Source organism: Amblyraja radiata, chromosome 16 (genome assembly GCF_010909765.2).
Source record: "Amblyraja radiata isolate CabotCenter1 chromosome 16, sAmbRad1.1.pri, whole genome shotgun sequence".
Taxonomy (NCBI): domain Eukaryota; kingdom Metazoa; phylum Chordata; class Chondrichthyes; order Rajiformes; family Rajidae; genus Amblyraja; species Amblyraja radiata.
In genome coordinates this window covers 34434044-34461612 of record NC_045971.1, presented here as the reverse complement: position 1 = coordinate 34461612, position 27569 = coordinate 34434044, and the positions used below count along the sequence as shown (strand labels likewise).

The 27569-nt window shown below is 45.6% G+C and overlaps 1 protein-coding gene across 3 annotated transcripts in view; it reads left to right on the top strand.

Annotated features, from left to right (window-relative positions):
* Window positions 1–27569, top strand: part of fmnl1 (formin like 1) — a 295202-nt gene that overhangs the window by 231208 nt on the left and 36425 nt on the right. For all 3 annotated transcript variants that reach the window (XM_033035438.1, XM_033035441.1, XM_033035439.1), the window contains 6 exons: window positions 678–912; window positions 8109–8177; window positions 12341–12421; window positions 13152–13281; window positions 14393–14556; window positions 19377–19478. In XM_033035438.1, coding sequence (XP_032891329.1) covers window positions 678–912; window positions 8109–8177; window positions 12341–12421; window positions 13152–13281; window positions 14393–14556; window positions 19377–19478 — 781 coding nt within the window. The remainder of the gene's footprint in view (window positions 1–677; window positions 913–8108; window positions 8178–12340; window positions 12422–13151; window positions 13282–14392; window positions 14557–19376; window positions 19479–27569) is intronic.

The following is a 27569-nucleotide window of genomic DNA, read 5'->3' as shown; positions in this document are numbered from 1 at the left end:
TAGCAGTGTAGAGGGCGGTTCAGTGTACAGATGTGCAGGGTGGTTCAGTGTACCAGTGTAGAGGTGGTTCTGTGTACCAGTGTAGATGTGGTTCTGTGTACCAGTGTAGATGTGGTTCAGTTGATGTTGATGCTGCTGAGGGTGAGCACTCCACCTCACTGCCTGGTCAATAACTAGCTCCTTTCCTCATACAGAGGTCAGAGGAGCAGGATCTAGATCGACTTGTGGCAAAGGAATGGCTGATGAAATGTAACCCTGTCGCCAGTGAAGTGAGGTACCTTGTGACTCTAAACCCCTGTTGAAGGCAGGGCCAGTACAGAGTTATTGAACAGTGAGATCAAGGGGTACAAGGACATCATTCCCTATAAGTGGTGTTTCTACAGACTCACCACTCTCTGTGAGAAAAAGTGTTTCCTCGTCTCCGTTCTAAATGGCTTACTCCTTATTCTTAATCTGTGGCCCCTGGTTCTGGACTCCCCCAATATCGGGAACATGTTTCCTGCCTCTAGCGTGTCCAAGCCCTTAACAATCTTTACAATTCTGCCACCCCTGGTATCTTCCCATCACCATAACTGTTTCTTGTGACTCCAGGGTTCAGCCCTGCCCCTCTGTAATGGCGGAGGGGGTTACCCGGCCTGTGATTAATGTGCCTGACATCTCCTTCCCTGTCCGTCCAGCTTCGACCTGCAGAAGCTCAACCTGGACTTCATGGAGCTGCTGACCCGCTTTGCTCCAACGGACTACGAGCGCAAGGTGCTGCAGCAGTACGAGGAGGACAGGAAACCGCTGGAGGAACTGGCGGAGGAAGACCGCTTCATGATCAAGCTCACCAAGATCCCGCGGCTGCCCGAGAGGATGAAGATCATCATCTTCATGGGCAACTTCACTGACAGCCTCCAGCTGCTGACACCGGTGAGCAGCCTGACCCCACCCTCTGACCTCTGCCCCCCTCCACTCCGATAGTGGCTGGTGTGGCAGCGACCTTTCCCCTTCACACCCCTGGCTTAACGAGAATCTGAAGATCACACTGCCGCAGATGCTGAAAATCTGAAATAAATTCATAAAATGCAGGAAACACCCAGTGGTTCAGGCAGCCTCTGCGGAAAGAGAAGCAGACTTTATTTTGTAATTCATCACCGAGGCTGCCTGAGCTGATGCAGTTCATGGCTCTGTTAAAACCTGCCTAATTCTGGGTTCAATTAAATGGTTCAGAATAATTTGCCATTTATGAAAATTATGAATATATTTACTGAATAGTAGTGTTTTCTAATATTAGAATAGTTACATAGACAGGATGGATTTATAGGGATGTGCGCCAACTTTAGGCTAGCTTAGATAAGCATTTGGGCGGCATGACCGAATAGAGTCAAAGGGCCTCTCGCTCTACTGCATGCCTATAACTCTCGAACTGCAATCCTGAAATCTGACTCGACCCTTTAAACTAGTAAGATTAAACGAGAACTTACAAGTTTGAAGTTTGATCTGTATTTTATGAGGAGTTACGATGAGGGATTACGTGAAGAACCCGTCCAGCACGCATGCGCGACATACTTCAAAGCAGCGGTGTGGAATCACAGAAAGCCACAATAATTGAAATAAATATAGTAAAGAAAAGGAGAGCTTAAATACCAGTGATCTCTATTATTGAGGGTGGGAGCGGAGGGCACATAATCCCTCATCGTAACTCCTCATAAAATACAGATCAAACTTCAAACTGGTAAGTTCTCGTTTAATCTTACTATTTTACTTCGGAGTCACATGAGTGACTATGTGAAGATTTTAAAGCTCTGTGATTTCAAACCGTGTAACAGTTCATACTTCACTCACTGCCGAAGTTGTTCGAGGGAGGAAGTATGTTATCATAATCAACCATGAATCTGTTTGTGAAAACAATAATGGTGATTATTAATGGTGATATATTTGCAGATTCTAATATTTTTTCTGCAAATGATGCAGGTTCTGCCAACGGCTTATTATAAAAAGTTTGAAACGTTCTTTCCCCAGACCACCCCGCTGTAGCCAGGATGTGGTCTATTGGTACGTCCATTCTCTTAGCCGCAGATGTGGATGCTGCCCTGGTGGAGTGAGATTTATACATGTTAGTATTTATACCAGCGGCTTTCAGCACCTGCTTGAGCCATCTTGAAATGGTTTGGCTCGTCACCCGACCATAAGGTTTCTTGTGGCTGACACATAAGGCTTTTTCTCTCCCTCGAGGGATTCTAGTTGTGTCAATATAGTTCAGTAAGTGGGTCATGGCACATAACCGTGGTTCTGGTGGGTAAGCCCGGAATTCCATGACTGGGTTTGATGTTCCTGGCCTGCTCTGTTTGACCAGCCCCTGGATAGTAAATGAGACATGGTCTGGTGTTACAACCATGTTTTCCGATTGTAATAGGTGAAGTGACTGGACTCTTTGTGCTGACACAAGTGCCATCAGCATGACCGTCTTCAGAGTTAATTGTTCCAGGGTGAGGGACCTAGCTGGTGACCATCCCCTAAGGTATGTCAGGACCACACTGACATCCCAGATTTGGGTGTACCTAGGTCTGGGGGAATTGGAGTTAAATATCCCTCTCATGAGCTTGATCACCAGCGGGTGGGATCCCATGGCCTGCTGTCCTGGTGCCTGAATTAAATAGGCTGACAGAGCACTTCTGGCTGTATTAATGGCACTGTAGCTGAGTCCTTCATTGTGGTGAAGGCCTGCCAGGAACTCCAGTACATTGGTTACAGCTGTAGTTGAGTATGTGGTTCCTGTGTCCGAACAATATTTTTCCCACTTCTTGATACTTGACAAGTATTGTTTCCTTGTGGATACACGGTGAGATGGTGTTGATGGTGTTTTCTGACAATCACAGGCCCAGCAGAGGCCTTTTCAAAAACTGCAACCCAGGAGTTTAATTTTATCGTGGCATGGGTGGCTTATGCCTGATACTGGGTGAGTTAGCAATTCTGGGCTACTGGGGAAAGTCATTGGGGACTCGACGACGATGTCGAGGCGCACTGGGAACCATGGCTGTGTAGGCCAGTCGGGTACTATCAAAATACCTGAAGCAGAGTCCATTTGTATTTTGCGTAGTACCCGACTGATGAGGCAGAAGGGAGGAAATGCATAAAAGAAGAATTTTCCCCAGTCCAGCGCGAACGCATCTACCGCTGCTGCCTCATGGTCTGGTTCCCAAGCGACATACATAGGAACCTGGTGATTTAGTCTGGATGCAAATAGATCGATATCTGGCGTGCCATATTGCTTTGTAATTTTAGCAAATACTTTGGGATTTAACATCCATTCGGTGTTATCATTGAATTTGCGTGACCTGGTGTCTGCCACTGTATTTAGCTTACCTGGCAGGTAAGTTGCTGATAGCCAAATATGTCTGTCGACACACCATTGCCAGATTGTGTTGACCAATTTGTCACATGATATCGATTTTATGCCGCCCATATGGTTAATATAGGCCACCACCGTGGTATTATCTATTTGTAAACGAACATGCAAGTGATGCATATTTGTTGAATATGCTTTTAATCCATAAAATCCACCCAACATTTCCAGATAATTTATGCCCAGTGTAAGTAGTAACGATGACTCTAGTTCAAGTTCAAGTTCAAGTTCAAGTGAGTTTATTGTCATGTGTCCCTGTATAGGACAATGAAATTCTTGCTTTGCTTAAACACACAGAAAATAGTAGGCATTTACTACAAAACAGATAAATGTGTCCATATACCATGATATAAATATATACACACATGAATAAATAAACTGGTAGTGCAAATAACAGAAAGTGGTTGCTAATAATCAGAGTTTTGTTCGAGCCAGGTTTAATAGCCTGATGGCTGAGGGGAAGTAGCTATTCCTGAACCTGGTTGTTGCAGTCTTCAGGCTCCTGTACCTTCTACCTGAAGGTAGCAGGGAGATGAGTGTGTGGCCAGGATGGTGTGGGTCTTTGATGATACTGCCAGCCTTTTTGAGGCAGCGACTGCGATAAATCCCCTCGATGGAAGGAAGGTCAGAGCCGATGATGGACTGGGCAGTGTTTACTACTTTTTGTAGTCTTTTCCTCTCCAGGGCGCTCAAATTGCCGAACCAAGCCACGATGTAACCGGTCAGCATGCTCTCGACTGTGCACCTGTAGAAGTTAGAGAGAGTCTTCCTTGACAATCCGACTCTCCGTAAACTTCTCAGGAAGTAGAGGCGCTGATGAGCTTTTTTGATAATTGCGTTAGTGTTCTCGGACCAGGAAAGATCTTCAGAGATGTGCACCCCCAGGAATTTGGTTAGTCCATCTACCACCTGTGCTGGATATGGAATTAGTTGCTCCCCAGCCTTGAGCACTGGCATCTGTTTGAATAATTAACGTAGGGTTAATGATGATGAGAGGCTGGAACTATGCCAAATGTTCTCTCCCGGTGGGGTACTGTAACTCTGATATTGCTTCATTGGGTAATTTCATGACTCGGTCAAAGTGACCTGCATGTCGTTTTAATGCCTGCACTTTCGCTCTTTGTAAGTTTTGAAAGTGCAGAGGTCCAAATTGTGTAGCTGGAAATGCTGCAACCATCTTTCCAATATCTCTCGCCACTTGTCGAATGGTTGGTCGATCGTTGACTATTAAATTGTTACATGTTTGTGCCAATTCTGCTGCTTTGTCTTTTGGCAAAGTTACAGACATGTGGACTGAGTTAATTGTGAATCCCAGATAGTCCATGGTTGTGGATGGCGTCAACTTAGATTTATCTGGATGTAAGACAAATCCCAAGGTTTCAAACAATTGTTTGGTAGCTGACAGAGCTGATTTAGCCAATTCCATGGTTTTGCCTACTATTAAGATATCATCAAGATATGCCATGACAATATGTTTTTGTTTTCTCAATAATGCCAAGGCTGGTTTTAGTATCTTGGTGAATAATCTTGGGGCTGATGTTAACTCATTAGACAACGCTTTAAACTGCCATTGTTGCCCCATCCAGGTAAATTTCAGGTATCTGCGATGATCCTTTTGAATGGGTACTGAATAGTAAGCATCTTTAAGGTCAATGCTTGCCATGAAGTATCCTTTGGAAATCAGTTGTTTGGCAGTTACAAACGTTTCCATTTTGAAATGTATATACTTAACAAACATATTTAGTGAAGTTAAGTAAATGATGATGTGACGTCCACCATCTTTTTTAGTTTTAATGAATATATTAGAGACAAATTCCAAGGGTTCATGTTTGTTTTTTTCAATGATACCCTTTGTAATTAGCCTCACCAGTTCAGCTTGTCCCTCTCGTTTTTCTTTAACTGAGAAGGAAAAGACCCTTTGGGGTGTATGCTGAACTGGTGGCATGTTTTCTTGAGTAAATTCTATTTTGTATCCACGAATGCTGTTGAGTATATATTTGTCATTCGTGATAGACCTCCATTCTTGCACAAACAGGTGTAATCTCCCCCCTTTTAGTATAGAACCCCCACTTTTTATATGCTGGTAGGAACCAGACCCACCTACCTCCATGGTTACGGGTGTTTCTTCTGTTTCTTTGTCGGACGATGTGTTTTGTGATCAAAGGTCAAAGGTCAAAAACTTTATTTGCCATTTGTGCTTACACACATAGGAACTCTTGTGCGGCTATTCAGAGAGTCAAGTTAAAAATTAAAATTAAAAATTAAAATTTTTTTTTTTACATAATCCATAAATAAAAATGTGTTGTCTGATGTGTTGCTGGTTGGAGGTGGCGCATTTTCCATGGGGTCCGCTAAAAAAGGCTTCCGGTGGTAATGTGCGGACCCCGAGCTTTCACCAGTCCCATAGGGTTAACGTCGACTGGTGGACGCGGTGGGATACTGCCGCTTGGGTTTTGTGGGTTTGCTCGTCCCGGGGCCTGCCTTCATGAGGCCAAATGTTTTGGACTCCTCCTCCGTGTCCTTTACTTTTTTGGAGAGGTCCTTGCCGAAGAGCAGGATTTCTGGCTCTGTGGCCGGCGTTTTGCACAAACCCGCGAATTTCGGGTTGAGGGCAGGTCTTATTATCTCCTTACGGAGGTTGTTGATTTCGAATTGGGTATTGCACAGCAGTGCCAGTGTATCCTGCTGATTCGTGGTCATTTCCACCCCATCCACGGAATGAGCAAAGGAAGTGATGGCTGACGTCAGGAGCCTGAGGATCCGCTGTAGTTTTAGTTCTTGGTTGAGGATGTTTGGCCTAACGTGCCCCCAGATTTGGCTATTGACGGCCGGCACGTTGAGCGAGGCGCAATTCTCTGGGGCCGAATACAGCTCTAGAGCCTCATTAACTACCTGCCCTTGTAGGGGCTTGAAGGACAGGTAATTAATGCTGGCCGCCAGCTCTAATAGCCGTCCTGCTCGTGGAGCTGCCACGTGGCGGTCTACCACACCCAGCAGCTCTTCCTGGTCCTGTACCCCAAGCGTACCCCCGACATCTTCGGCCAGTGAACCCTCTTCTTGACCAGCCCAGCCCTGGTCCCCAAAGCTGCCCTCGGTTGAGGGGGAAGCGATGGCCAGTGCGTTGTGAGGCACTGTGGTGGGATGCCTGAACTCTCTTTGCGAGACTGCTCCATCTCCCGAAGCAAGTCTCGCTGGAGCATTTGCTCCATGCGGCTCACGCGGCTGTCTCTGCCACGCACGGGCGGTGAGACGTCCCCGGCCGAGGAGTCGGATACCACCGGCCGGTTGGTCTTCCGTGCTGATTTACATCCAGCCCGCTGCTCAAGCTGCGCTAGCGGGACTGGACTCGGCACGGTGTCGGGGATGGCGGACCGCAGGTTTTGCGGTCCTACCGCCTCTTGCCCCCCACTGATGGAACGCTCCTCTGTTGGAGCACGGGGGGCGGACTTCTTGGCTTGTCTTGTTTTGCTCATATTCCTGGTGAGACAAAACAAAACAACTTCTTTTTGGAAAAAACGACCTCAGAATAAACTTACCTGACGGTCCGTCTTTTTTAAGCTGTAGCGGGAGCGCCTGTACTCCCGTTCGTCGCTGTTGCACTGCGTGAACGCTCATGTTGCGCATGCGTGCTGGACGGGTTCTTCACGATGTCACTCACGTGACTCCGAAGTAAAATCTACTGATTGTTCTTAGCAGCAAAAACCCTTCCACTGTATGCTCTTACTCGTCATCTTAATGTCTGAAAATCCTTCATCCAGTCCACCCTCAACCTTCTGAAGTAGAGGGTGTTCACCACCATAATGTCATCCTTACAGCGCAGGTATCACGCTTCAGAGATAGACACAAAATGCTGGAGTAACTCAGTGGAACAGAGAAGGAATGGGTGATGTTTCGGGTGGAGACCCTTCTTCAGACTGAGCTCAGTCTGGACCCGATACGTCACCCATTCCTTCCCTCCAGATATGCTGCCTTACCTGCTGAGTTACTCCAGCATTTTGAGTGTATCTTTGGTGTAAACCAGCATCTGCAGTTCCTTGCTACACATATCACGCTGACTCTCTGAGCCCTTAATATCTCCCCCACCATACAGGAGATGACCAACAAATATAAGGGACTTGTGAAGCCATCAATATGTCCTACCCCTCCACACCCTCATTGCTTGGTTCTCTGATGCATGTCCCACCTACTGAATCTAAATCTACCACTCCGTTTCTTCCCCTTTACTCTGTCTGTCGTACTAGAGTTTGAACTGATTGTATTTACATATATTATCTGATTTGTTTGGATCGCATGCAACACAAAACTTTTCACTGTACCTCGGCACACGTGACAATAAGAAACATTAACCGAAATGTTTAGCAGTGCATCAATGATATTCTTGAATAATAAATGAATTAATAATCAGTAATAAGCAAGTTTTAATCAATGATCCCCTTTAGGGGAAGTAACTGCAGGAGAAACGTCAAGAAAATAACCAAATCAATGCTTTTTTAGGGATACTTAAGATATATTTTAGCTCTGATTTTACAAAAGAAAATCATTATTTTGAAACATCTTGAAAAAGTTTTACATTAGCAATATACTGAATAATAAAATGCAAATTTTAGAATCTCGTTAGCCATGTTATTTTCTGAGTCGACTGTTTAACCATGAGTTCTTGGCGGGATCACCTGTGACTTGCTGAATGCACTAACAACTGCTGTGATCATCGTTCCTGCAGCAACTCAACGCAATCATCGCCGCATCCATGTCTGTCAAGTCGTCGGAGAAACTGAAGAAAATCCTGGAGGTAAGGTCTCGGCGGCGGCGAGTTTATCCGTAAGGTGACTGCAGGAAACACCTCGGGAATTCTGAGTGGAAGGGTTATGTTGAGAGTTATGGGGCTGTCCCACTTAGGCAACTTTTTAGGTGACTACAGGAGACTATAAGGTCGCCACATGTTCGCGGGTGGTTGCCGGGGAGTCGCTGTAATGGTCGTGAGTAGTGCCCTCGGACTCGCAACAAGTCGTAACGGCATTCTGGTTGCCGCTCATTTTTCAACATGTTGAAACATTAGTGACAACTAGAATGAAGCCGCCATGGAGAGTAGCGAGAATTCTCGTACCATAGGTGCAGTGGTGGTGGGTGGCCAGGAGGTCGTAGGTTCTCGTAGGTTGTAGCCGGTGCTGACCAGTGAATTTCATTGGCTCATTGGGAAAAAAAACCGTAAACAGTAATTTTAAGAACCAAGGATAACCGACCGGTAATGTTAATGTCCGCCGAGCTTCACAGCCGTGTATCTCTGGCTTATTAAAATTTGTCTCCACTCCTTCTCCCCACCCCGTCTCCCCCTTCTCCCCTCTTCTCCCCCCTTCTCCCTCCCTCCCCCCTGTTTTAAAGGACTTACGTGACCCTTCCCGTACACTGTGCTTTCACCGTCTTAATTACAGCGCCAACCTTCCTGTTCATCGCGGTGTGTGTCTGTATCACATTGGCTTAGCACCGTGTGAATTTCACTCAGACAGCGCTCCCCCGCTTGCCCTGTCCCCCACCTGCATAACGGGCTGGTGAAGGAAGCGATGTGTGTGTGTGTGTGTGTTCCACTCTGACAGTCGCCGTTCCAGTCGCTGGATTTTCAGCAACCTGCTACGACTTGACAGTCTCTGGCAGTCGCCTGAAAAATCGCCTAAGTGGGACAGGCCCATTAGGCTCATTGTGACATATAGCTAAACAAGCATGCACAGAATGCCTTGGTGTGGTTTTACCACCGTTCTAATGGCTCCAATAAAGTGAGAGGAGATTACTAATGCTCCTGTCTCCACCTTATCCGGTCTCTACACTCTGCCCCACCTCCGGGTCTCCATTCTCACTCCTCCTGTCCACGGACCACGCTTGTTCCCAGCTTACGCTCCCTCTCCAGTTTATCCTTCATTACTTCCCACTGACATCATAGAAACATAGTAGCATAGAAAATAGGTGTAAGGAGGAGGCCATTTGGCCCTTCGAGCCAGCACCGCAGTTCATTGTGATCATGGCTGATCATCCGCAGTTACTGCCTGTCCTTCCTCCTTCCGTCCTCCTGAAAGGAACCGGAGACTCTACATGTGTCTGTAGATAGCGCTACAAACCCCTCATCAGCCTCCCTGACTGTACCATCATTTTCCATGTACGTTTGTCCCCAGGCAACCACTAACCAGTCTCTTGATACCCCCCCATATCTCCTTCTTTCACCCATATTCACTTTACTTTATTGTCATATGTACTGAGGTTCAGTGAAAAGCTATTCTTTCCAAACTTCCTCAAAAGTCTCCCAACCTCCTTCTCCTGCACCCCTGGCATTTCTCCAACCCTACCTATCTTTCTGTCACCCTCCCCCACACCCCACCATCTCCCCAAACCCCACCCCCACCATCTCCCCAATCCCCACCCCCACCCCCACCATCTCCCCAATCCCCACCCCCACCATCTGTCCCATCCCATCTGTCAACTGACCCTCCTTCCTTCTTCCACCACCAATGCTGGACACCAGTGCACCTCCTGTCACCCTTGTGTCATGGTCACAACTGAACTTTGATGTGCTGAAATGACCAAATAGCAGTCCAGTGCGTCTGGGCCATTCTAGCAATTCATCACGTGAACACAGCAATTTCAGACTTCAGACTTTAGAGATACAGCATGGAAACAGGCCCTTCGGCCCATCGAGTCTGCACTGAACAGCGATCACTAACCTACATGTACTAGGGCCAATTTTACAACTTACCTAAGCCAATTAATCTATAAACTTGTATGTCTTTGGAGTGTGGCAGGAAACTGGAGTCCCCAGAGAAAACCCCCCACACAGTCACAGGGAGAAAATACAATCTCCGTACAGACTGCACCCGCAGTCAGGATCAAACCCGGGTCTCTGGCATTGTAAGGCAGCAACTTTACTGCAGCACTATTCTGCCACCCCAATGTTTTGGCATTTGTGAGTGCAAGTCCTTCCAATTTAGGTAGAGCCCGCAGATTAGGACAGAGCGCGAGGGAGACCTTTGGGAAAGATGTGTGCACCATCTGCGGTGTGGGAGCTCAATACACCACAATATCCAAATGGTTAAACCCCTGGTCTTACGAACGACATGTTGCCCTTGGTTGACCTGTGTTACTTAAATGTATCGACGCTTGGTCAGATTTCCAGCGTGAACAGTTCTAGTTATAAACAGTTCTCAAGAACAGAACCCTGTCATGACCTGGGGAAGTGTTTTTATTGTTGTTATATAGAGTAACTCATCATTCTTCAGTGTATTCACCAGCAGTGAGAATCTGTAGCCTTGATTTCACTGGAATCAAGTTTCAGATATAGTCAATGTGCAAACATTACAACGTTGAGCAAGAGAGAATAATTTCCACCACAAGGTTCATTTGAAGCATGCCAATAATTGACAGTGCCCTCAGCAGACCAGCAATAGACACAAGCAGTGGAGTCATGGTTTGGTCAATGCCCCAACTGGTGGCACAGATACTGTAGTGGGTCAGGACAGCATCCAGCGCTTTACATTCTACACACACTTAATAATTGGCACGGTGGCGCAGAGGTAGAGTTGCTGTCTTACAGTGCCAGAGACCCGGGTTCAATCCTGACCACGGGTACTGTCCGTCTGGAGTTTGTACGTTCTCCATGTGATGCATGGCTTTTCTCCAGTTTCTCCAGTTTCCTCCCACTTTCCAAAGATGTACAGGTTTGTAGATGAATTTTCTTGTGTAAATTGTCCCTAGTGTGTATGATAGAGCTAGTGTACAGGGTGATCACTGGTCGGTGTGGACTCTGTGGGGCCGAAGGGCCTGTTTCCATGCTGTGTCTCTAAACTAAACTATTAAATTTAAGCTGAGCATGGAATACTCTGGGTTTTGCCACCCTGTGCACTCATGTCCAGTACAGAGCATGAAGATTTATGGCAGATTGGGTTACATCCACAAATGCACAGGAATTATTCAAGGTGTAATTGGATGAGAGAATGAATGTACTTTGATTTCCAGACATCAGACACATTGTCAGTGAGGTTCTAGACTTGACACTCGTTGGTCTGTCGTTAACCTAACTCCAGAGCCACAACCTCCACTCAGTGTCATAGAAACATAGAAATTAGGTGCAGGAGTAGGCCATTCGGCCCTTCGAGCCTGCACCGCCATTCAATGTGATCATGGCTGATCATTCAACTCAGTATCCTGTACCTGCCTTCTCTCCATACCCCCTGATATCTTTAGCCACAAGGGCCACATCTAACTCCGTCTTAAATATAGCCAATGAACTGGCCTCAACTACCTTCTATGGCAGAGAATTCCAGAGATTCACCACTCTCTGTGTGAAAAATGTTTTTCTCATCTAGGTCCTAAAAGATTTCCCCCTTATCTTTAAACTGACCCCTTGTTCTGGACTTCCCCAACATCGGGAACAATCTTCCTGCATCTAGCCTGTCCAACCCCTTAAGAATTTTGTAAGTTTCTATAAGATCCCCCCTCAATCTTCTAAATTCTAGCGAGTACAAGCCGAGTCTATCCAGTCTTTCTTCATGTGAAAGTCCTGACATCCCAGGAATCGGTCTGGTGAACCTTCTCTGCACTCCCTCTATGGCAAGAATGTCACATCATTTTGTGGTGATTTACCCAATTCCGGGTGAATTGCCGGCGTGACACCTTTGCAAACTAGTTGCTGTGCCTAAATTAGATGCTTTGCTTTAAATTTACCCGATACAAATGTTTTATTTTCTCTTCTCCTATTTTCTTGAATTAATTTCAATTAATAATCTGGGTTCCTGTCAGATTGCCAATGTGAAAGCATTTAACATTAAATCAAATCTGCCTTTGTCTGCGTTAACATTTAAGTTGCTGCTAAATTTGTGATATTGATGCCAGATAAAATAGCTAATCGGTGATGAATGATGATTTGTTAAACATAATTGCTGCCAAGCTTGGTCAATCTTTTCTTGCCTGCAGATCATTTTGGCATTTGGAAACTACATGAATAGCAGTAAGAAAGGAGGCGTTTACGGCTTCCGGCTGCAGAGCCTTGACTTGGTAAGTGTTTGAGAAAAGTCACTGCCAGTGAAACATTGAACTAGTTTAATAATTAGCCCAGTATAATTTGGGACCCGTGAAAGATCTTCTGCATGGTCTCATCAGAGGACAGTGATGATGTACAATTGATTTAATGTTTCTTGGGCTTACACAACAGTGCACGGTGCCTGGGGATGACTCTGTCAAACCCAGGGCAGGTTCATGCCATTCCTGGAGTCTGGTGTTAGACCAACAGGCATAGTGGTGCAGCGGTAGTTGCTGCCTTACAGCACCAGAGACCCGACTCTGATCCTGACTATGGGTGCTATCTGTACCGAGTTTGTACGTTCTCCCCATGACCTGCGTGGGTTTTCGCCGGGATCTCCGGTTTCCTCCCATACTCCAAAGACGTACAGGTTTGTAGGTTAATTGACTTGGTATAATTGTAAATTGTCCCTAGTGGGTGTAGCATTGTGCAGGGATTGCTGGTCAGCGTAGACTCATGGGCCCGTTTCTGTGCTGTATCTCTAAACTAAGCTAAACTAGGCTAAAGCTTGTGCTGAGTTGGTTTGGTGGTGTCCCTTCTAAAATGCCAATGTCCTGGAGATGGGTGGTAATGTGTAGATATGTTTGAGATTGTACAGATTATTACATAATAATAAACGATGCACATCCTGTAATCTTGTGGCTGTGTGTAATAAATGAGCCAACACTTCTGTGATAATATTAATCGCTCCATATTCATCCATAGCTCCTTGAAACCAAATCAACCGACAGGAAACAGACTCTAATGAACTACATTGTGGATATCATCCAGAAAAATTATCCTGAACTCAATGCCTTTCATGCAGAGTTGCTATTTGTGGACAAAGCTGCTGCAGGTATGAAAGCTCAGTATGAACTGAGAAGAATATTAATGGTGTTTGCTGCTTCATGATAGGGGGACAGGTTTTCAATAGGGGGAGCAGTAATGAGGTTACATCAGTGGGGAGCATTGATTAAGTTACATCAGGTAACTGGAGGGGGGCAGTAATTAGGTTATACCCGGGGAAAAACAGTGATTAGTTGACACCAGGGGGCAGTGATTTGACCGTACAGACTCCGGCAATAGTGTTTAGGCTATGTTGGCGCAAAATAAATGTGAAATTTTAAAATAAACCGCAGATGGAGTCATAGAGTCATACAGCATGAAACAGGCCCTTAGGCCCAACTTGTTCTTGCCAACCAAGATGTCTCATCTAAACACCAGCCAACATATCCCATCTAAACTCGTCCCACCTGCCCTCGTTTGGCCCATATTCCTTTAAACCTATCCATGCTCCTGTCCAAATGGAGTTAGATGTTGTTTTTGTCCCTGCCTCAACAAAGGCAGGTAGAGCGATAGTGACAGGAGATTCATTGGTTAAAGGGGCAGATTGTGTGGCAGCAATGGAGACTCCAGGATGATGTGGTGCCAGGGTCCAGGGTCCAGGATGTCTCGGAGTGGCTGCTTGACATTCTCAAGGGGCAGAGGGTGCAGCCAGAGGTCATTGTGTATGTTGGCACAAATCACATGGGTAGGACAAGGACAAGATTAAAAAGCACTCATGCGACTATAACTTCCCCAATATTGACTGGGACTTGCTCAGTGCAAATGGAATAGAATTTCTCAGATGTACCCAAGAGGGTTTCCTGAAACAGTATGTGGATAGTCCATGCAACCAGGAGATCCAGGGGAAGGTAGTGGTTTGGGTTGGAAGGGATAAGTTAACCAGGGAGTTGCGGAGAGAACGGCCTCTACGGAAGAAGGAAAGAGGTGGAGATGGGAAGATGTGACTCGTGTTGGTAGCAACTGAGAGATCCAGCAGCATCCAGCCACCGGGTTGAATCAGTGCACTTTGTCTTTGTTTCCAAGCCCCAGGGCTTGTACCAAGTGTTGTTACAGGAATATTTAATGGTTAAAACATGCACAATTTCTGAGAGCAGTGTTCTCTTGTGGTGTGTCTATCGCAGTGTCGTTGGAGAGTGTTGTACAGGATGTGCGCTCGTTACAGCAGGGCATTGAGCTCATCCGAAAAACCTTCATGATCCAGGACACCAGCACAATCCTGAAGGACTTCCTCAGCGGCAATTCTGAGAAAGTGGACAGCTTGCTGAAGGACAGCAAAACTGCACAGGTGCGTGTCAGGCAACACCCTCAGGAGAGGCCTTCAAACTCTGAACCATGACTCATCATCTGCCGGCCAGTGCCAGGTTCAATCCCTGGCATGGTCAAGGTTCAATAACCATGGATAGTGAACCAGGGGATTGCCAGTTGCCTTTGACCTCACTGAAAGGGTGTGAAGGTCAGGTATGGAGGTCATGTGCAGAGATCGTGTGGAGGTCAGGCTGAAAATGTAGAAATATAGAAAAATCTGACCATTCAGATCATAATCTGCCTTCCTGTTCTTGCCACCAAAGTGGATAACCTCACATTTATCCACATTATACTGCATCTGCCCACTCACCCAACCTGTCCAAGTCACCCTGCAGCCTCATAGCATCCTCCTCGCAGCTCACACTGCCACCCAGCTTTGTGTCATCCGCAAACTTGGAGATGTTACTTAGAGATCGTTAATATATATTGTAAATAACTGCGGTCCCAGCACTGAGCCTTGCGGCAGCCCACTAGTCACTGCCTGCCATTCTGAAAAGGACCCGTTAATTCCTACTCTTTGCTTCCTGTCTGCCAACCAGTTCTCTATCCATGTCAATACCCTACCCCCAATACCATGTGCTCTAATTTTGCACACTAATCTCTTGTGTGGGACCTTGTCAAAGGCTTTTTGAAAGTCCAGATACACCACATCCATTGGCTCTCCCTTATCCATTCTACTTGTTACATCGTCAAAAAATTCCAGAAGATTAGTCAAGTATGATTTCCCCTTCATAAATCCATACTGACTTTGACCGATAGTGTCACTGCTTTCCAAATGCGCTGCTATAACACCTTTAACAATCGACTCATGCATCTTCCCAACTACTGATGTAAGGCTAACTGGTCTATAATTTCCTGTTTTCTCTCTCCCTCATTTCTTAAAAAGTTGAGTTACATTGGCTACCCTCCAGTCCACAGGAACTGATTCAGAGTCTATAGAACATTGGAAAATGATCACTAATGCATCCATGATTTCCAGCACCACCTCCTTGAGTACTCTGGGTTGCAGACCACCAGGCCCTGGGGATTTATCTGCCTTCAGTCCCAACAGTTTACTGAACACCATTTCCTGACTAATGTGGATTCCCTTTAGTTCCTCCCTCCCACTAGATCCTCGGTCCCCTAGTATTTCTGGGAGATTGGTCATGTCTTCCTTAGTGGAGACAGAACCAAGGTACTTATTTAACTGTTCTGCCATTTCCTTGTTTCCCATTATAAATTCATGTCCTTGATTGTAAGGGGCCAACATTTGTCTTTACTAATCTTATACTTAGTACATATCTAAAGAAGCTTTTACAGTCAGTTTTTATATTCCCCACAAGCTTTCTTTCATACTCTTTATCCCCCTCTTAATTAACCCTTTTGTCCTCCTAAATTTCTCCCAGTCCTATAGTTTGCTGCTTCTTCTGGCCAATTTATTTGCATCTTCCCTGGATTTATCCTTGATTTCCCTCGTTAACCACTGTTGAGCCGCCTTCCCAGTTTGATTTTTTTGCCAGACAGTGGGTGAACAATTTCTGGAGTTCACCCATGCGGTCTTTAAATCTTCGCCATTGCATCTCCACTCTCAACCCTCTAAGTATAATTTGCCAGTATCCCAGCCAATTCCCATCTCATACCTTCAAAGTCCCCTTTCTTTAAATTCAGGACCCTTAGAAACATAGAAAATATGTGCAGGAGGAGGCCATTCGGCCCTTCACAGCTGCAACGCCTTCTCCCAATATCCGTTGACTCCACTATCCCCTCGAGCTCTATCTAATTCACTTTTCACTTTTAAATTCATCCAGTGTTTTGGGCTCTACTGCCTTCTGTGGCAGAGAATTCTCAAATTCACAACTCTCTGGGTGAAAATGTTTTTTCACATCTCTGTTTTAAATGGCCTCCCCTTTATTCTTAGACTGTGGCCCCTGGTTCTGGACTCGCCCAACATTAGGAACATTTTTCCTGCATCTAGCTTGACTAGTCCTTTTATAAGTTTGGATGTTTCTATAAGATATCCTCTCATCCTTCTAAATTCTAGTGAATACAAGCCCAGTCTTTCCAATTTTTCCTCATATGACAGTCCCGCCATCCCAGGGTTTAACCTCATGAACCTACGCTGAACTCCCTCAATAGCAATAATGTCCTTCCTCAAATTAGGAGACCAAAACTGCACACGATACTCCGGCTGTGGTCTTACCAGGGCCCTGTACCATGGGCCGCAGAACCGGGGGACATTCTTTTTGCGAGACATGCTTCATAACTCGAAATTATCCGCTCGCATGCGTATTTTTCTCTTCTTCTAAGGACATCCGCCATCCAGAATCTCAGAACAAGCGCACAGTGAGCGCAGCAAAACCACGACCAGCCGTGGTGGAAACCGATTGCCCCCCCAAAACCCTCCCTCCCCTCCACTCAACGGCCAATCACAGCGTGGTTCAGTCGAGATATGGGGCAGTGAACGAAGCGCTGTGATTAGCCGCCGAGCGGAAGGGAGGGAGGGTGAGAGAGAGAGAGTGGGCCTCGAGAGAGAGAGAGTCAGCCCTGAGAGAGAGAGAGAGAGTGGGCCCCAAGAGAGAGGGAGGGAGAGTCGGCCCCTGAGAGAGACAGTCCCGAGAAAGAGAGAGAGAGAGAGAGAGAGAGGGGGGGAGAGAGTCGGCCCCGAGAGAGAGGAGATTCGGTCCCGAGTGAGAGAGGGAGAGAGAGTCAGCCCCGAGAGGGAGGGAAAGAGAGAGAGAGAGGGGGGTGGGGGGGGGGGGGGCGGTGGGATGGGGGATATATACCCCTTTTTGAGTTGGGTATGGCCTGTATTATCCCCCAGTTTTTGGAGGATGAGCAACAACAAAAAAAGAATAGTTGTGCCACCCTCCCACCCCTTCCCTCCGAGGCCGGTGATTAGTGATCGCTCAGCCCCCCCACTTTCAAAAACTTTTCGCGGCCCCTTTGTACAACTGTAGAAGGATCTCTTTACTCCTATACTCAAATTATGTCGTTATGAAGGCCAACATGCCATTAGCTATCTTCACTGCCTGCTGTACCTGCATATTTACTTTCAGTGACTGGTGTACAAGGACACCAAGATCTTGTTGCACTTCCCTTTTTCCTAATCTGACACCATTGAGATAATAATTTGCCCGCTTGTTCTTGCCGCCAAAGTGGATAACCTCACATTTATCTACATTATATTGCATCTGCCATGCATCTGCCCACTCACTCAACCTGTCCATGTCATCCTGCAACCTCCTAGCATCCTCTTCACAGCTCACACTGCCACCCAGCTATGTGACATTCGCAAATTTGCTAGTGTTACTTTTAATTCCATCATCTAAATCATTAATATATATTATAAATAGTTACGGCTCCAGCACCGAGCCTTGTGGCACTCCGCTCGCCACTACCTGCCATTCTGACAGGAACCCGTTTATTCCTACTCTTTGCTTCCTGTCTGCCAACTAATTCTCTATGTCAATCCCCTACCCCCAATACCATGTGCTCTAATTTTGCCCACTAATCCCCTGTGTGGGACCTTATCAAAGGTTTTCTGAAAGTCCAGATACACTACATCCACTGGCTCTCCTTCATCCATTTTACTTGTCACCTCCTCAAAAAATTCCAGGGTTTGAACTGTTGACCTCCCTTGCCTGAGCACAAATTTTGCACAAAACTTACTTAAGACAGACACAAAGTGCTGGACAACTCAACAGGTCAGACAGCATCTCTGGGGAAAAAAAGGAATAGGTGACGTTTTGTGTCAGAACTCTTCTTCAGTCGAGGGAAGCTAGAGGTAGGAAAAAGCCAGAACAAATCAGGGTCGGTAACAGATGATCTTGAAAGGGTGGAGCCCATAATGGCCCATTGTTGGCTGGGAAAATGTGCTAATGAATGGATACACGGATGCGAATAGTTGAACTAGTGGGATGACTAGAGTGAGGGTGAGTATGTTGCCCCTACAGGCAGTGGGTGTCGGGGACAATGGTATCGGGGACAATGGTGTCGGGAACAGTGATGTTAGGGACGGGATTCCAGCATTGTGAGCCAGCAGCAGTAACAGAAAGACTAGTTGAGGCCAGTTCATTGGCTATATTAAAGAGGGAGTTAGATGTGGCCCTTGTGGCTAAAGGGATCAGGGGGTATGGAGAGAAGGCAGGGATGGGATACTGAGTTGGATGATCAGCCATGATCATATCGAATGGCGGTGCAGGCTCGAAGGGCCGAATGGCCTACTCCTGCACCTATTTTCTATGTTTCTATGTACGGGCTCAGGTCAGGTCGGTGTTACTTGGATGTCGCAAGTCTCCTGAATAAATTCAGCACTGCTCCTTCCTAGGGGCAAAGGATAGTTCAATTTAGTTTAGAGATACAGCGTGGAAAAGGCCCTTCTGCCCACCAAGCCACACCGATAAACAATTCCCGCACATTAACTCCATCCTACACACACTAGGGACAATTTACAATTTTACCAAAGCCATTTAACCCACAAACCTGTATGTCTTTGGAGTGTGGGAGGATGCCAAAGATCTAGGAGAAAACCCACGCAGGTCACGGAGAGAACGTACAAACTCTGTACAAACAGCACCCATGGTCAGGATCGAACCCGTGTCTCTGGCGCTGTAAGGCAGCAACTCTACCGCTGTGCCATTGTGCCACCCAAAGGTCACAGGTTTGGCCAGTGTTGCAAATCCCAGTGGAAAACTGGTATTCACAAATCATTTTTATTTAGATCCGAACCCTGGTACAAAACGTTAATTAAGTCCTTCCTCTGCACCAGTGTGGGGTTAATCACGATCCCTTGTGTTGCTCATTGCTTTCTTTCTCCCACAGGAGGCATACCAGTCTGTCGTTGACTATTTTGGTGAAGACATGAAAGCGATGCCTCCCAATATTTTCTTCCCGTTCTTTCAGAGGTTCATCAGGGGCTACAAGGTAGGGACGCGAAAACTAGACAACTGTTGGTGTCGTGAGAATGCTCTCTGTTCCTTGACTTTACTGAAGGTTTATTCCTCCTTGCATCTCACTTCCAGTCAACCAAATGATTACACGAATGAAACATTTTCAAAGCTTGGTGGCCAAACAATGCCTGATTCAAAGTAATTGTCCAGTGAATGTTTCTCCTGCACAGTGGAGGCCCAGTCACCCGTCACGTCCTGGCCTTGGCAGCGCAGGTCAATCACATGTGATTAGTGTTGGTGTAGAAAGCAACTGCAGATGCTGATTTACACTGAAGATAGACACAAAATGCTGGAGTAAGTCAGCGGTCAGGCAGCATCTCTGGAGATAAGGAATAGGTGATGTTTCAAGTCAAGACCCTTCTTTAGTGCAGGTCAATCACATGTAATTGGTGTTGGTCCAGTTGTTTTCTCAACACAGACTCTCCGTCAACTTAGCCGACCTCTACCTTGACCCAGCCGTCTGCCAGCCCTCTAGAGTTCAGGTCACAAGAGCCTGCCCACCATCCGAAAGCTTGCTCCATTTCATTCTCAGCAGGGACATTCTTTACTCTTGCTTGAACAACAGAAAAACCTGGTTTGGTTTCATGAAGGTGAAACTGAATCACTCATTGTTCCATCTGAGGTCATCTTAAATCTAAAACAAGATGGAAGTAGGAATTTATAAAAATTCCCAGGAAAAACATGTTCAGCTAAAGGTTCATGTTCATAAGTTATAGGAGCAGAATTAGGCTATTCGGCCCATCAAATCTACTCTGCCATTCAATCATGGCTGATCTATCTTTTCCTCTCAATCCCATTCTCCTGCCTTCTCCACATAACCCATGACACACATACTGATCAAAAATCTATCAATCTCTACCTTAAAAAGACCCAAAGACTAGAACTCCACAGCCTTCAGTGGCAATGAATTCCAAGGATTTGTAAATAGCTCGTTCTAAGCTTCCCCCCCAGTCTAGTTTCAGTAAAAAAATCACTGAGTCAAGCACTTGCGCAACTAAACTTTATTCTGGAAAAAACACAATAACAGTTCCCACTACTATACCTAACCACTGCGGGTTCGATCCTCGTATCACCCTGGCCAAGCCCTCTTAGCCCCGTTCAAGCGCAAACACTCCAGAAGGTCATGAAGTCCTAAGCACTCTCCCAGAAGATCGACACAGGATCTCTTGGGAGTGGCCTTTTATATGTCCCTGAACCTTGAGGGGCCGAACCACATGTGGGTGGTCTGTATACAGTCCAATAACAGATGTCGATTAACGCAGTACATGATAGACATTTCCCCAACCCAATAATACAGTGACTAATACAATGTATCTGACGAGGTTTCCAGATGCAACTTAACAGAGATGAATTATGCAACATGTACCTTGAACATGTGCCCAGACAAGGCTCAACACTTAATCCAATCAAAATCTAGCAAAGTAAAGCTTTGTGACATTATTTACAAAGTGTATGTCTGGTTTGCATTCATCCAATCCGTTCCATGCAATTTGCACCTAATTGTTAGAATCTGCAGATGTTCCATTCTCTTCCTGCAGCTCTTAACTAGGCTCTAGATAAGCTGGCACCATTCTGCAGCTTGTCCCATTTCTGCAGAAGGCACATTTAAATTGACCAAATGGCCTAGCAGCCCCGAAGCCTTTACTCAATTTTAATTCTGTAATTCTGTTCTGTCACAAACCCTTTTCTATTTCACTATCACTATTCTGCTCTATAATATACTCTTTACTATCCTCGGATCAACACTAATCAGCCCTCTCCGTATTCATACGATGATGTTATAATATGTGTATCTGATGATGGTTTCTCATATAAATTTCAGCTGGGTTCAGTCCAGATTTCCCTACAGGCATGACTCGTATTTAAAGCAAACCATGAAAAATATTTCAATTTAACCAAATTTAGTCACAGCCTTCAATTTACTATTTTAAATTTCAGTGTCCATCTCATCCTTCTCATTCCACAGGTTTGTGATCGATAACACAATTCCATTCCAATTCCTGTGGAATTTCCAACTGTTCAAATTGAATCAATCAATTTCCATATGCTGTCATTTTTATCATAAAGCCAATTAAGAATGCAGAATCTAGGGACAATTGATTTCCACCTTGATAATAGAAGCCGCTTTACTATCAAGGGTTAAACAATTTAGATCCACCAGTCAAATGCATGGACTCTGATAACTCAGCACCCATTTCGTTATTCCTCCTTCTAATTCAATAGATTTCTCTTCCAGTACTTCTTCCTTAGTATGTTGGCTCGGCTCTCAGTCCATTGGGGTTCTTCTTCATAACTAATTTCCTTTTACCACTGAGTAATTTCCTAGTCTGGTCTCTTAAAGGGAAGTATTTTTGTTCACAGTTCCTCTTTTTACTATTTCCAATTCCAACGCTCATGTTCCCTGAATAATTTCCATGTTACCATATCTACCTAAGTTCCATCCTTTCCTGATGTTCTCTGAATAATCCTTCCCCTCTTTGGCTGCCTGTCTGGGGATGAGACAATAACAATACCCAATTAATAATCAATCTTTAAATATTCCGCAGCCAAATCTCACAAGTCGGTTCCAAATCTCAAACTTTAAAGCTCCTCCAATTCATTACCATACAATTTAGAGACCAAATTCAATTTTTTATCTATTTATTTCTAATAATTATAATTTAGACGCAAAGTAGGTGTTTTGCCCCAAACCACAGAGGAATGTATATTTTTTAATTCAAATTCAGTTCTTCAAAGTAGAGCTCGCCTCAATAGTCATCATAGGTTGTATGTTTTTAGGAAAGATTGGATGGTGTTACTTTCTCTTTTCCTTCACTGGTGTCAAAAGCCAGATCATATTAAATTTGGGCACTAGGGTAGGTATCTTCTTCTTCTTCCTTGATGTTAGTTTCAATGGAAGGTACACAAAATTGCTGGAGGAACTCAGCGGGTGCAGCAGCATCTATGGAGCGAAGGAAATAGGCGACGTTTCGGGCCGAAACCCTTCTTCAGACTGATGGGGGGTGGGGAAAGAAAGAAGGAAAAAGGGAGGAGGAGGAGCCCGAGGGCGGGCGGATGGGAGGGTGGGAGGAGACAGCTAGAGGGTGAAGGAAGGGGAGGGGACAGCACAGGCTAGCCAAATTGGGGGAATTCAATGTTGATGCCATAAGGGCGCAAGGACCCCAGACGGAATATGAGGTGCTGTTCCTCCAATTTCCGCTGTTGCTCACTCTGGCAATGGAGGAGACCCAGGACAGAGAGGTCGGATTGGGAATGGGAGGGGGAGTTGAAGTGCTGAGCCACCGGGAGGTCAGGTAGGTTAAGGCGGACTGAGCGGAGGTGTTCGGCGAAACGGTCACCCAACCTACGCTTGGTCTCACCGATGTAAATTAGCTGACATCTAGAGCAGCGGATGCAGTAGATGAGGTTGGAGGAGATACAGGTGAACCTTTGTCGCACCTGGAACGACTGCTTGGGACCTTGAATGGAGTCGAGGGGGGAGGTGAAGGGATAGGTGTTGCATTTCTTGCGGTTGCAACGGAAAGTGCCCGGGGAGGGGGTGGTGCATGAGGGAAGGGAAGAATTGACGAGGGAGTTGCGGAGGGAGCGGTCTTTGTGGAAGGCAGACATGGGGGGAGATGGGAAGATGTGGCGAGTGGTGGGGTCACGTTGGAGGTGGCGGAAATGGCGGAGGATTATGTGTTGTATTTGCCGGCTGGTGGGGTGAAAGGTGAGGACCAGAGGGACTCTGCCCTTGTTGCGTGTGCGGGGATGGGGAGAGAGAGCAGTGTTACGGGGTATGGATGAGACCCTGGTGTGAGCCTCATCTATGGTGGCGGAGGGGAATCCCCGTTCCCTGAAGAACGAGGACATTTCCGATGCCCTGGTATGAAATGTCTCATCCTGGGAACAGATGCGGCGTAGGCGGAGGAATTGGGAGTATGGGATGGAGTCTTTACAGGGGGCAGGGTGGGAAGACGTGTAGTCCAGTACAGGGGGCAGGGTGGGAAGATTTTTACAGGGGGCAGAGTTGAGATACTGAGGAGCTGCCCTCTATCTGTTGGCCTTCCCTGATTTGTCTTAAAACTCAAATTTCACTACACCAAATGGTGTATGTGACAATAAATGTCCTTTGTCTTTGTCCTTAAGGGACAGGACAGTATCATTTCCTCCATGTTGGTGATTCCTGTTTCTTGGGAGCTACTTTACCTGAGCTGTCTTCCGCCCGTTCTCAAGGGTCTGCATATTCTTTACCTCACTCCCCAGATAGTATGTTGTTGATTATACTGTCCTGCAGGCACAAACTTAGTAACAAGTTAGCACAATAGCTCCTTTCCCCACTCCCGTACCTCCTGCACAATAAGTTTGTTTCTTCTCTCCCTAGTGCCATTTCAGTACTCCTTAATTCCCATTCCTTCTGACACCAGCTACTGGGTTTCTTTTCTTACTTTCTTTATTGCCCCTTGATTTCTCTTCCATTCTGCTATATTCTGTCTTCTCGCTGGGCACTCCTTGCTCCAATGACCTAATTGTGTACAGATGTGACAAGCTCCTTGATTTACAATGATCTGTGCTCAAAGGGGTTTTCTTGGGCAGTCATAAGATCATTTGCAATTTTCTTTTATGTGATCTTCAGTTTTTATTATGATAGTACATCCGATTTGTTTATTCTGGTAAATTACTTGAGGGGGTTCTAGAGTAGGGGTCATGTCTCCACATCGACAATTCCTGGATGGGTTGGTAAATCAGGACTGAGAAAAGAGTTGGTTTGAGTGAACAGTGTGTGACTTCTTGGTTCCTGACATTCGGGCCTTCTCTCTCTCTGTTCTCTCGGGTCCCAGTGGTCTCTTGAATTGAAGGACCTCCCATAACTCCTGGGATCTCAGATATTTATATATTGTCTAGGGTCTCTAATTTCATCATAATCCAGGAAATCCCTTCTTTGACCCCTATCTCTCATTCGCTCCCTTGTTGGACATGCTCGACTCCAGTGTCCCATTCCCCCATGTGTTGCATTGATTAGGCAATATGGTTGGCTTTATTCCCTTAGTTCCATTGGAATGGATTCTAAATTTGGAGTGCAATTGTAATAATAATCTGAGTAGTCTGGAACCCTAATGTCTCCCAATCCATAATTTGCTGGTACTTTGGGGATCCATTGTTCAGAGTAAGATTTAGGCACTTCTTTCTTGGCTATACGTTCAGTTTCTCTTCTAGTTATTCAAGGAAATGCAAGAGGAACATGGTGGGAACTGTGAACTCCCACTTCCTTCCCCCTTGAAGTCAACACTAACCATCGGATCCCTAAACTTTAAATTTACAGAGACTAGTTTCCTTCCAGGAGATCTGCCTTTTCCCTGTTCTGTGTGTTTTCCTTCATCTCCACTCCTGTCCTTCCTACTGCTTAGAGGTCGATCTACTTCAACTTCTTTCAGTTCTATTCCAAGTTTAGCGATCGCTTTTTCCCAACTAGCCATCCTCTTAACCTCTTTATTCGCCTTCCGTTCCTCATAATATTTTCTCCATAACCCTATTAGTTCTTTGGCACTCTCGTTATTACTATGCTGCTAAATAATCTGTTTTATGTATTTTATCCCTTTTACTGTTCTAATGGTGGCCATAGCTTGTTTCCTAATTTCTTATTTAATGCTCCTGAAAAATGTCTTAATTTATCTGCCTTGTGAGGGAACTCAATGTACATTATTTGCAATGGGCTCCTTTCCTCTTCTGTCAAATCTCGAGCTATACTATTTCCCATGCCTCTGAACAACCGAAACAGAATTCCTAAATCCTACACTCCTTCTTTTTAATCCCTAAATTTATCAAACTCGCTCCTGAACAGTGGCTAATGGCCCCAAAGCGTTTGCAGTCTTGCAACTCTTTATTCCTTTGCTCCACCAATCCTACTCTCCTATTCAAATTCTTCTCCTATTTCCCACAAGTCCACACCCTTTCAACCTTACAACTTCCACAATCCCCAGTCTTTCAAGGATCAGAGTACTCCAGGGAAGAATCAAACACATTCTCGCAACTCGTTTAATCCTTAATCAAAACACTTGAAAATGAGTTCTAAACACGCAAGTAAAACAGTACACAAACAGGAAATCACACTGGTTATTGTCATCAGCAACAACCACACTCCTACATAAACCACAATCATTCATTTATTATAAATCACACACTCTAATAAATCCTCCTCGTGGCATACTCGGTCAACGGAACGACTCCTCCCCCGACACAGCAATCGAAAGAATACGAACCCTGTTCGAACCACCACGAATCGGATTCTAACAATACTGCAATCCCGATTTAAAACAAATACAAATATTTAATTCAAACGCTCTTTTACTTCAATTATCTAACACCCAAAAATCCTTAAGCACTCACACACGCAATACAAGTAGCGGTCCGCGAATTTAACACACTCTAAATCTTAACTTTCTAAATCTTAATACACTCTACATCTTTTTACATACACAAAGTATTTATACAATTCGGATCCAATAAAGATACTACAAAAGACGATGCTGGTTTCTACAATTTACAATAATAATTTAACACGCTAGTGCACAATTTACTAATACTCGATCTCAATGCCGCGTCACGCTGTTATCAATCAGTGAACCTCTCCCTCTGATACCGACGATTTCCCCCTTCCAAGGGTACTCTTTGCTGAGGGGAACTACTTCACAAATGGACTACATTCCTCCTAAATGTTACTTTCCCCTGCTAATACTGGACTTCTATAGGGGGACCTCTATCCCTCCTCTAAGATCTACAGAATTAGGGGTACCTCTCGCATCCGGGTACTTTTCACCAAGTAAACCAGGTTCCCGTCTCTCAATTACTCTTCGCTATTAGTTACTAATCAACAATCGATCAGAGGGTTACTATTCATTGTTGATCAGCCGCTAATCGGAATCGATCTCAAACATGCAAAATATCCGAAGTATTATCTACACAGAATTCGAATTCTACCATACGGACAGAACTTCAATGTGAAATTCAGTATTTGGAAATTTGATTCTGCAAATCTAGACTCGTTCTCGGATCAACTAGTTTTGGCACGTATCTCTCCACATATGCAGGCTCTCGAATTCAAATTGCCCAATGAAATCTCAAATGGACTAGAGTATTCCCAGCCAATCTATACTCTAGCCACCGAGCCAAGTGCCTTTACGAGATTCCTCGTCCGTCACTTCAGGGAGGGATTCAGATATCTTCACACAGACACACCTCTCTGCTTGGTACCGGGTGTCAGCGCCTAGCCTCTTCATGCTGGTAGTCGATGCTGATTTTCGGAACGCACCTTTCCAATTAGCGCTCCAAGCAACGACAGATCAATACTTAAACCAGGCTTGTGTTTCAATACCCCACCAATTGGATACTAAACCTGGAACAATCGGCCACCCCTCGCCCTTGAAGCGCGTCAGGCTCTCATTAGGCAGCTGCAGCCTGCCAACTACGACCACGTCTTGGGCCGCTCCTCATCTTATTTATGGGCCTCCAACCCAAAAGAGTGCTATACACCCCCCTTGCTTGCTAGACTTTGTTCTACGATCTCATTGGAATCCTTTCCCAAGCCCGCGAATGATCAATCCGCTCCGACTAGCGATGTCGCGAAAATCAATGAGAAAACTGCACAGTGGGCCCGATTTCTGCACTCGCGATCGAAACAGCTCAACACCCTTGATCACAAACTTGTGTTTGGGGGTCCGTTGAGATCCCGTATGAGACCCCAATGTAGATTGCTCGTTCTAAGCTTCCCCCCCCCCCCCCCCCCCCCCAGTCTAGTTTCAGTCAAAAATCATTGAGGCAACTTAACTTTATTTTGGAAAAAACACAATAACAGTTCCCACTACTATACCTAACCACCGCGGGTTCGATCCTCGTATATGCCTGGCCAAGCCCTCTTAGCCTCGTTCAAGCAGAGACACTCGAGAAGGTCACGCTGTCCTAAGCTCTCTGCCAGAAGATCGACATAGGACCTTGTGGGAGCGGCCTTTTATATGTCCCCGAACCTTGAAGGGCCGAACCACATGGGGGTGGTCTCTATTCAGTCCAATAACAGATATCGATTAACACA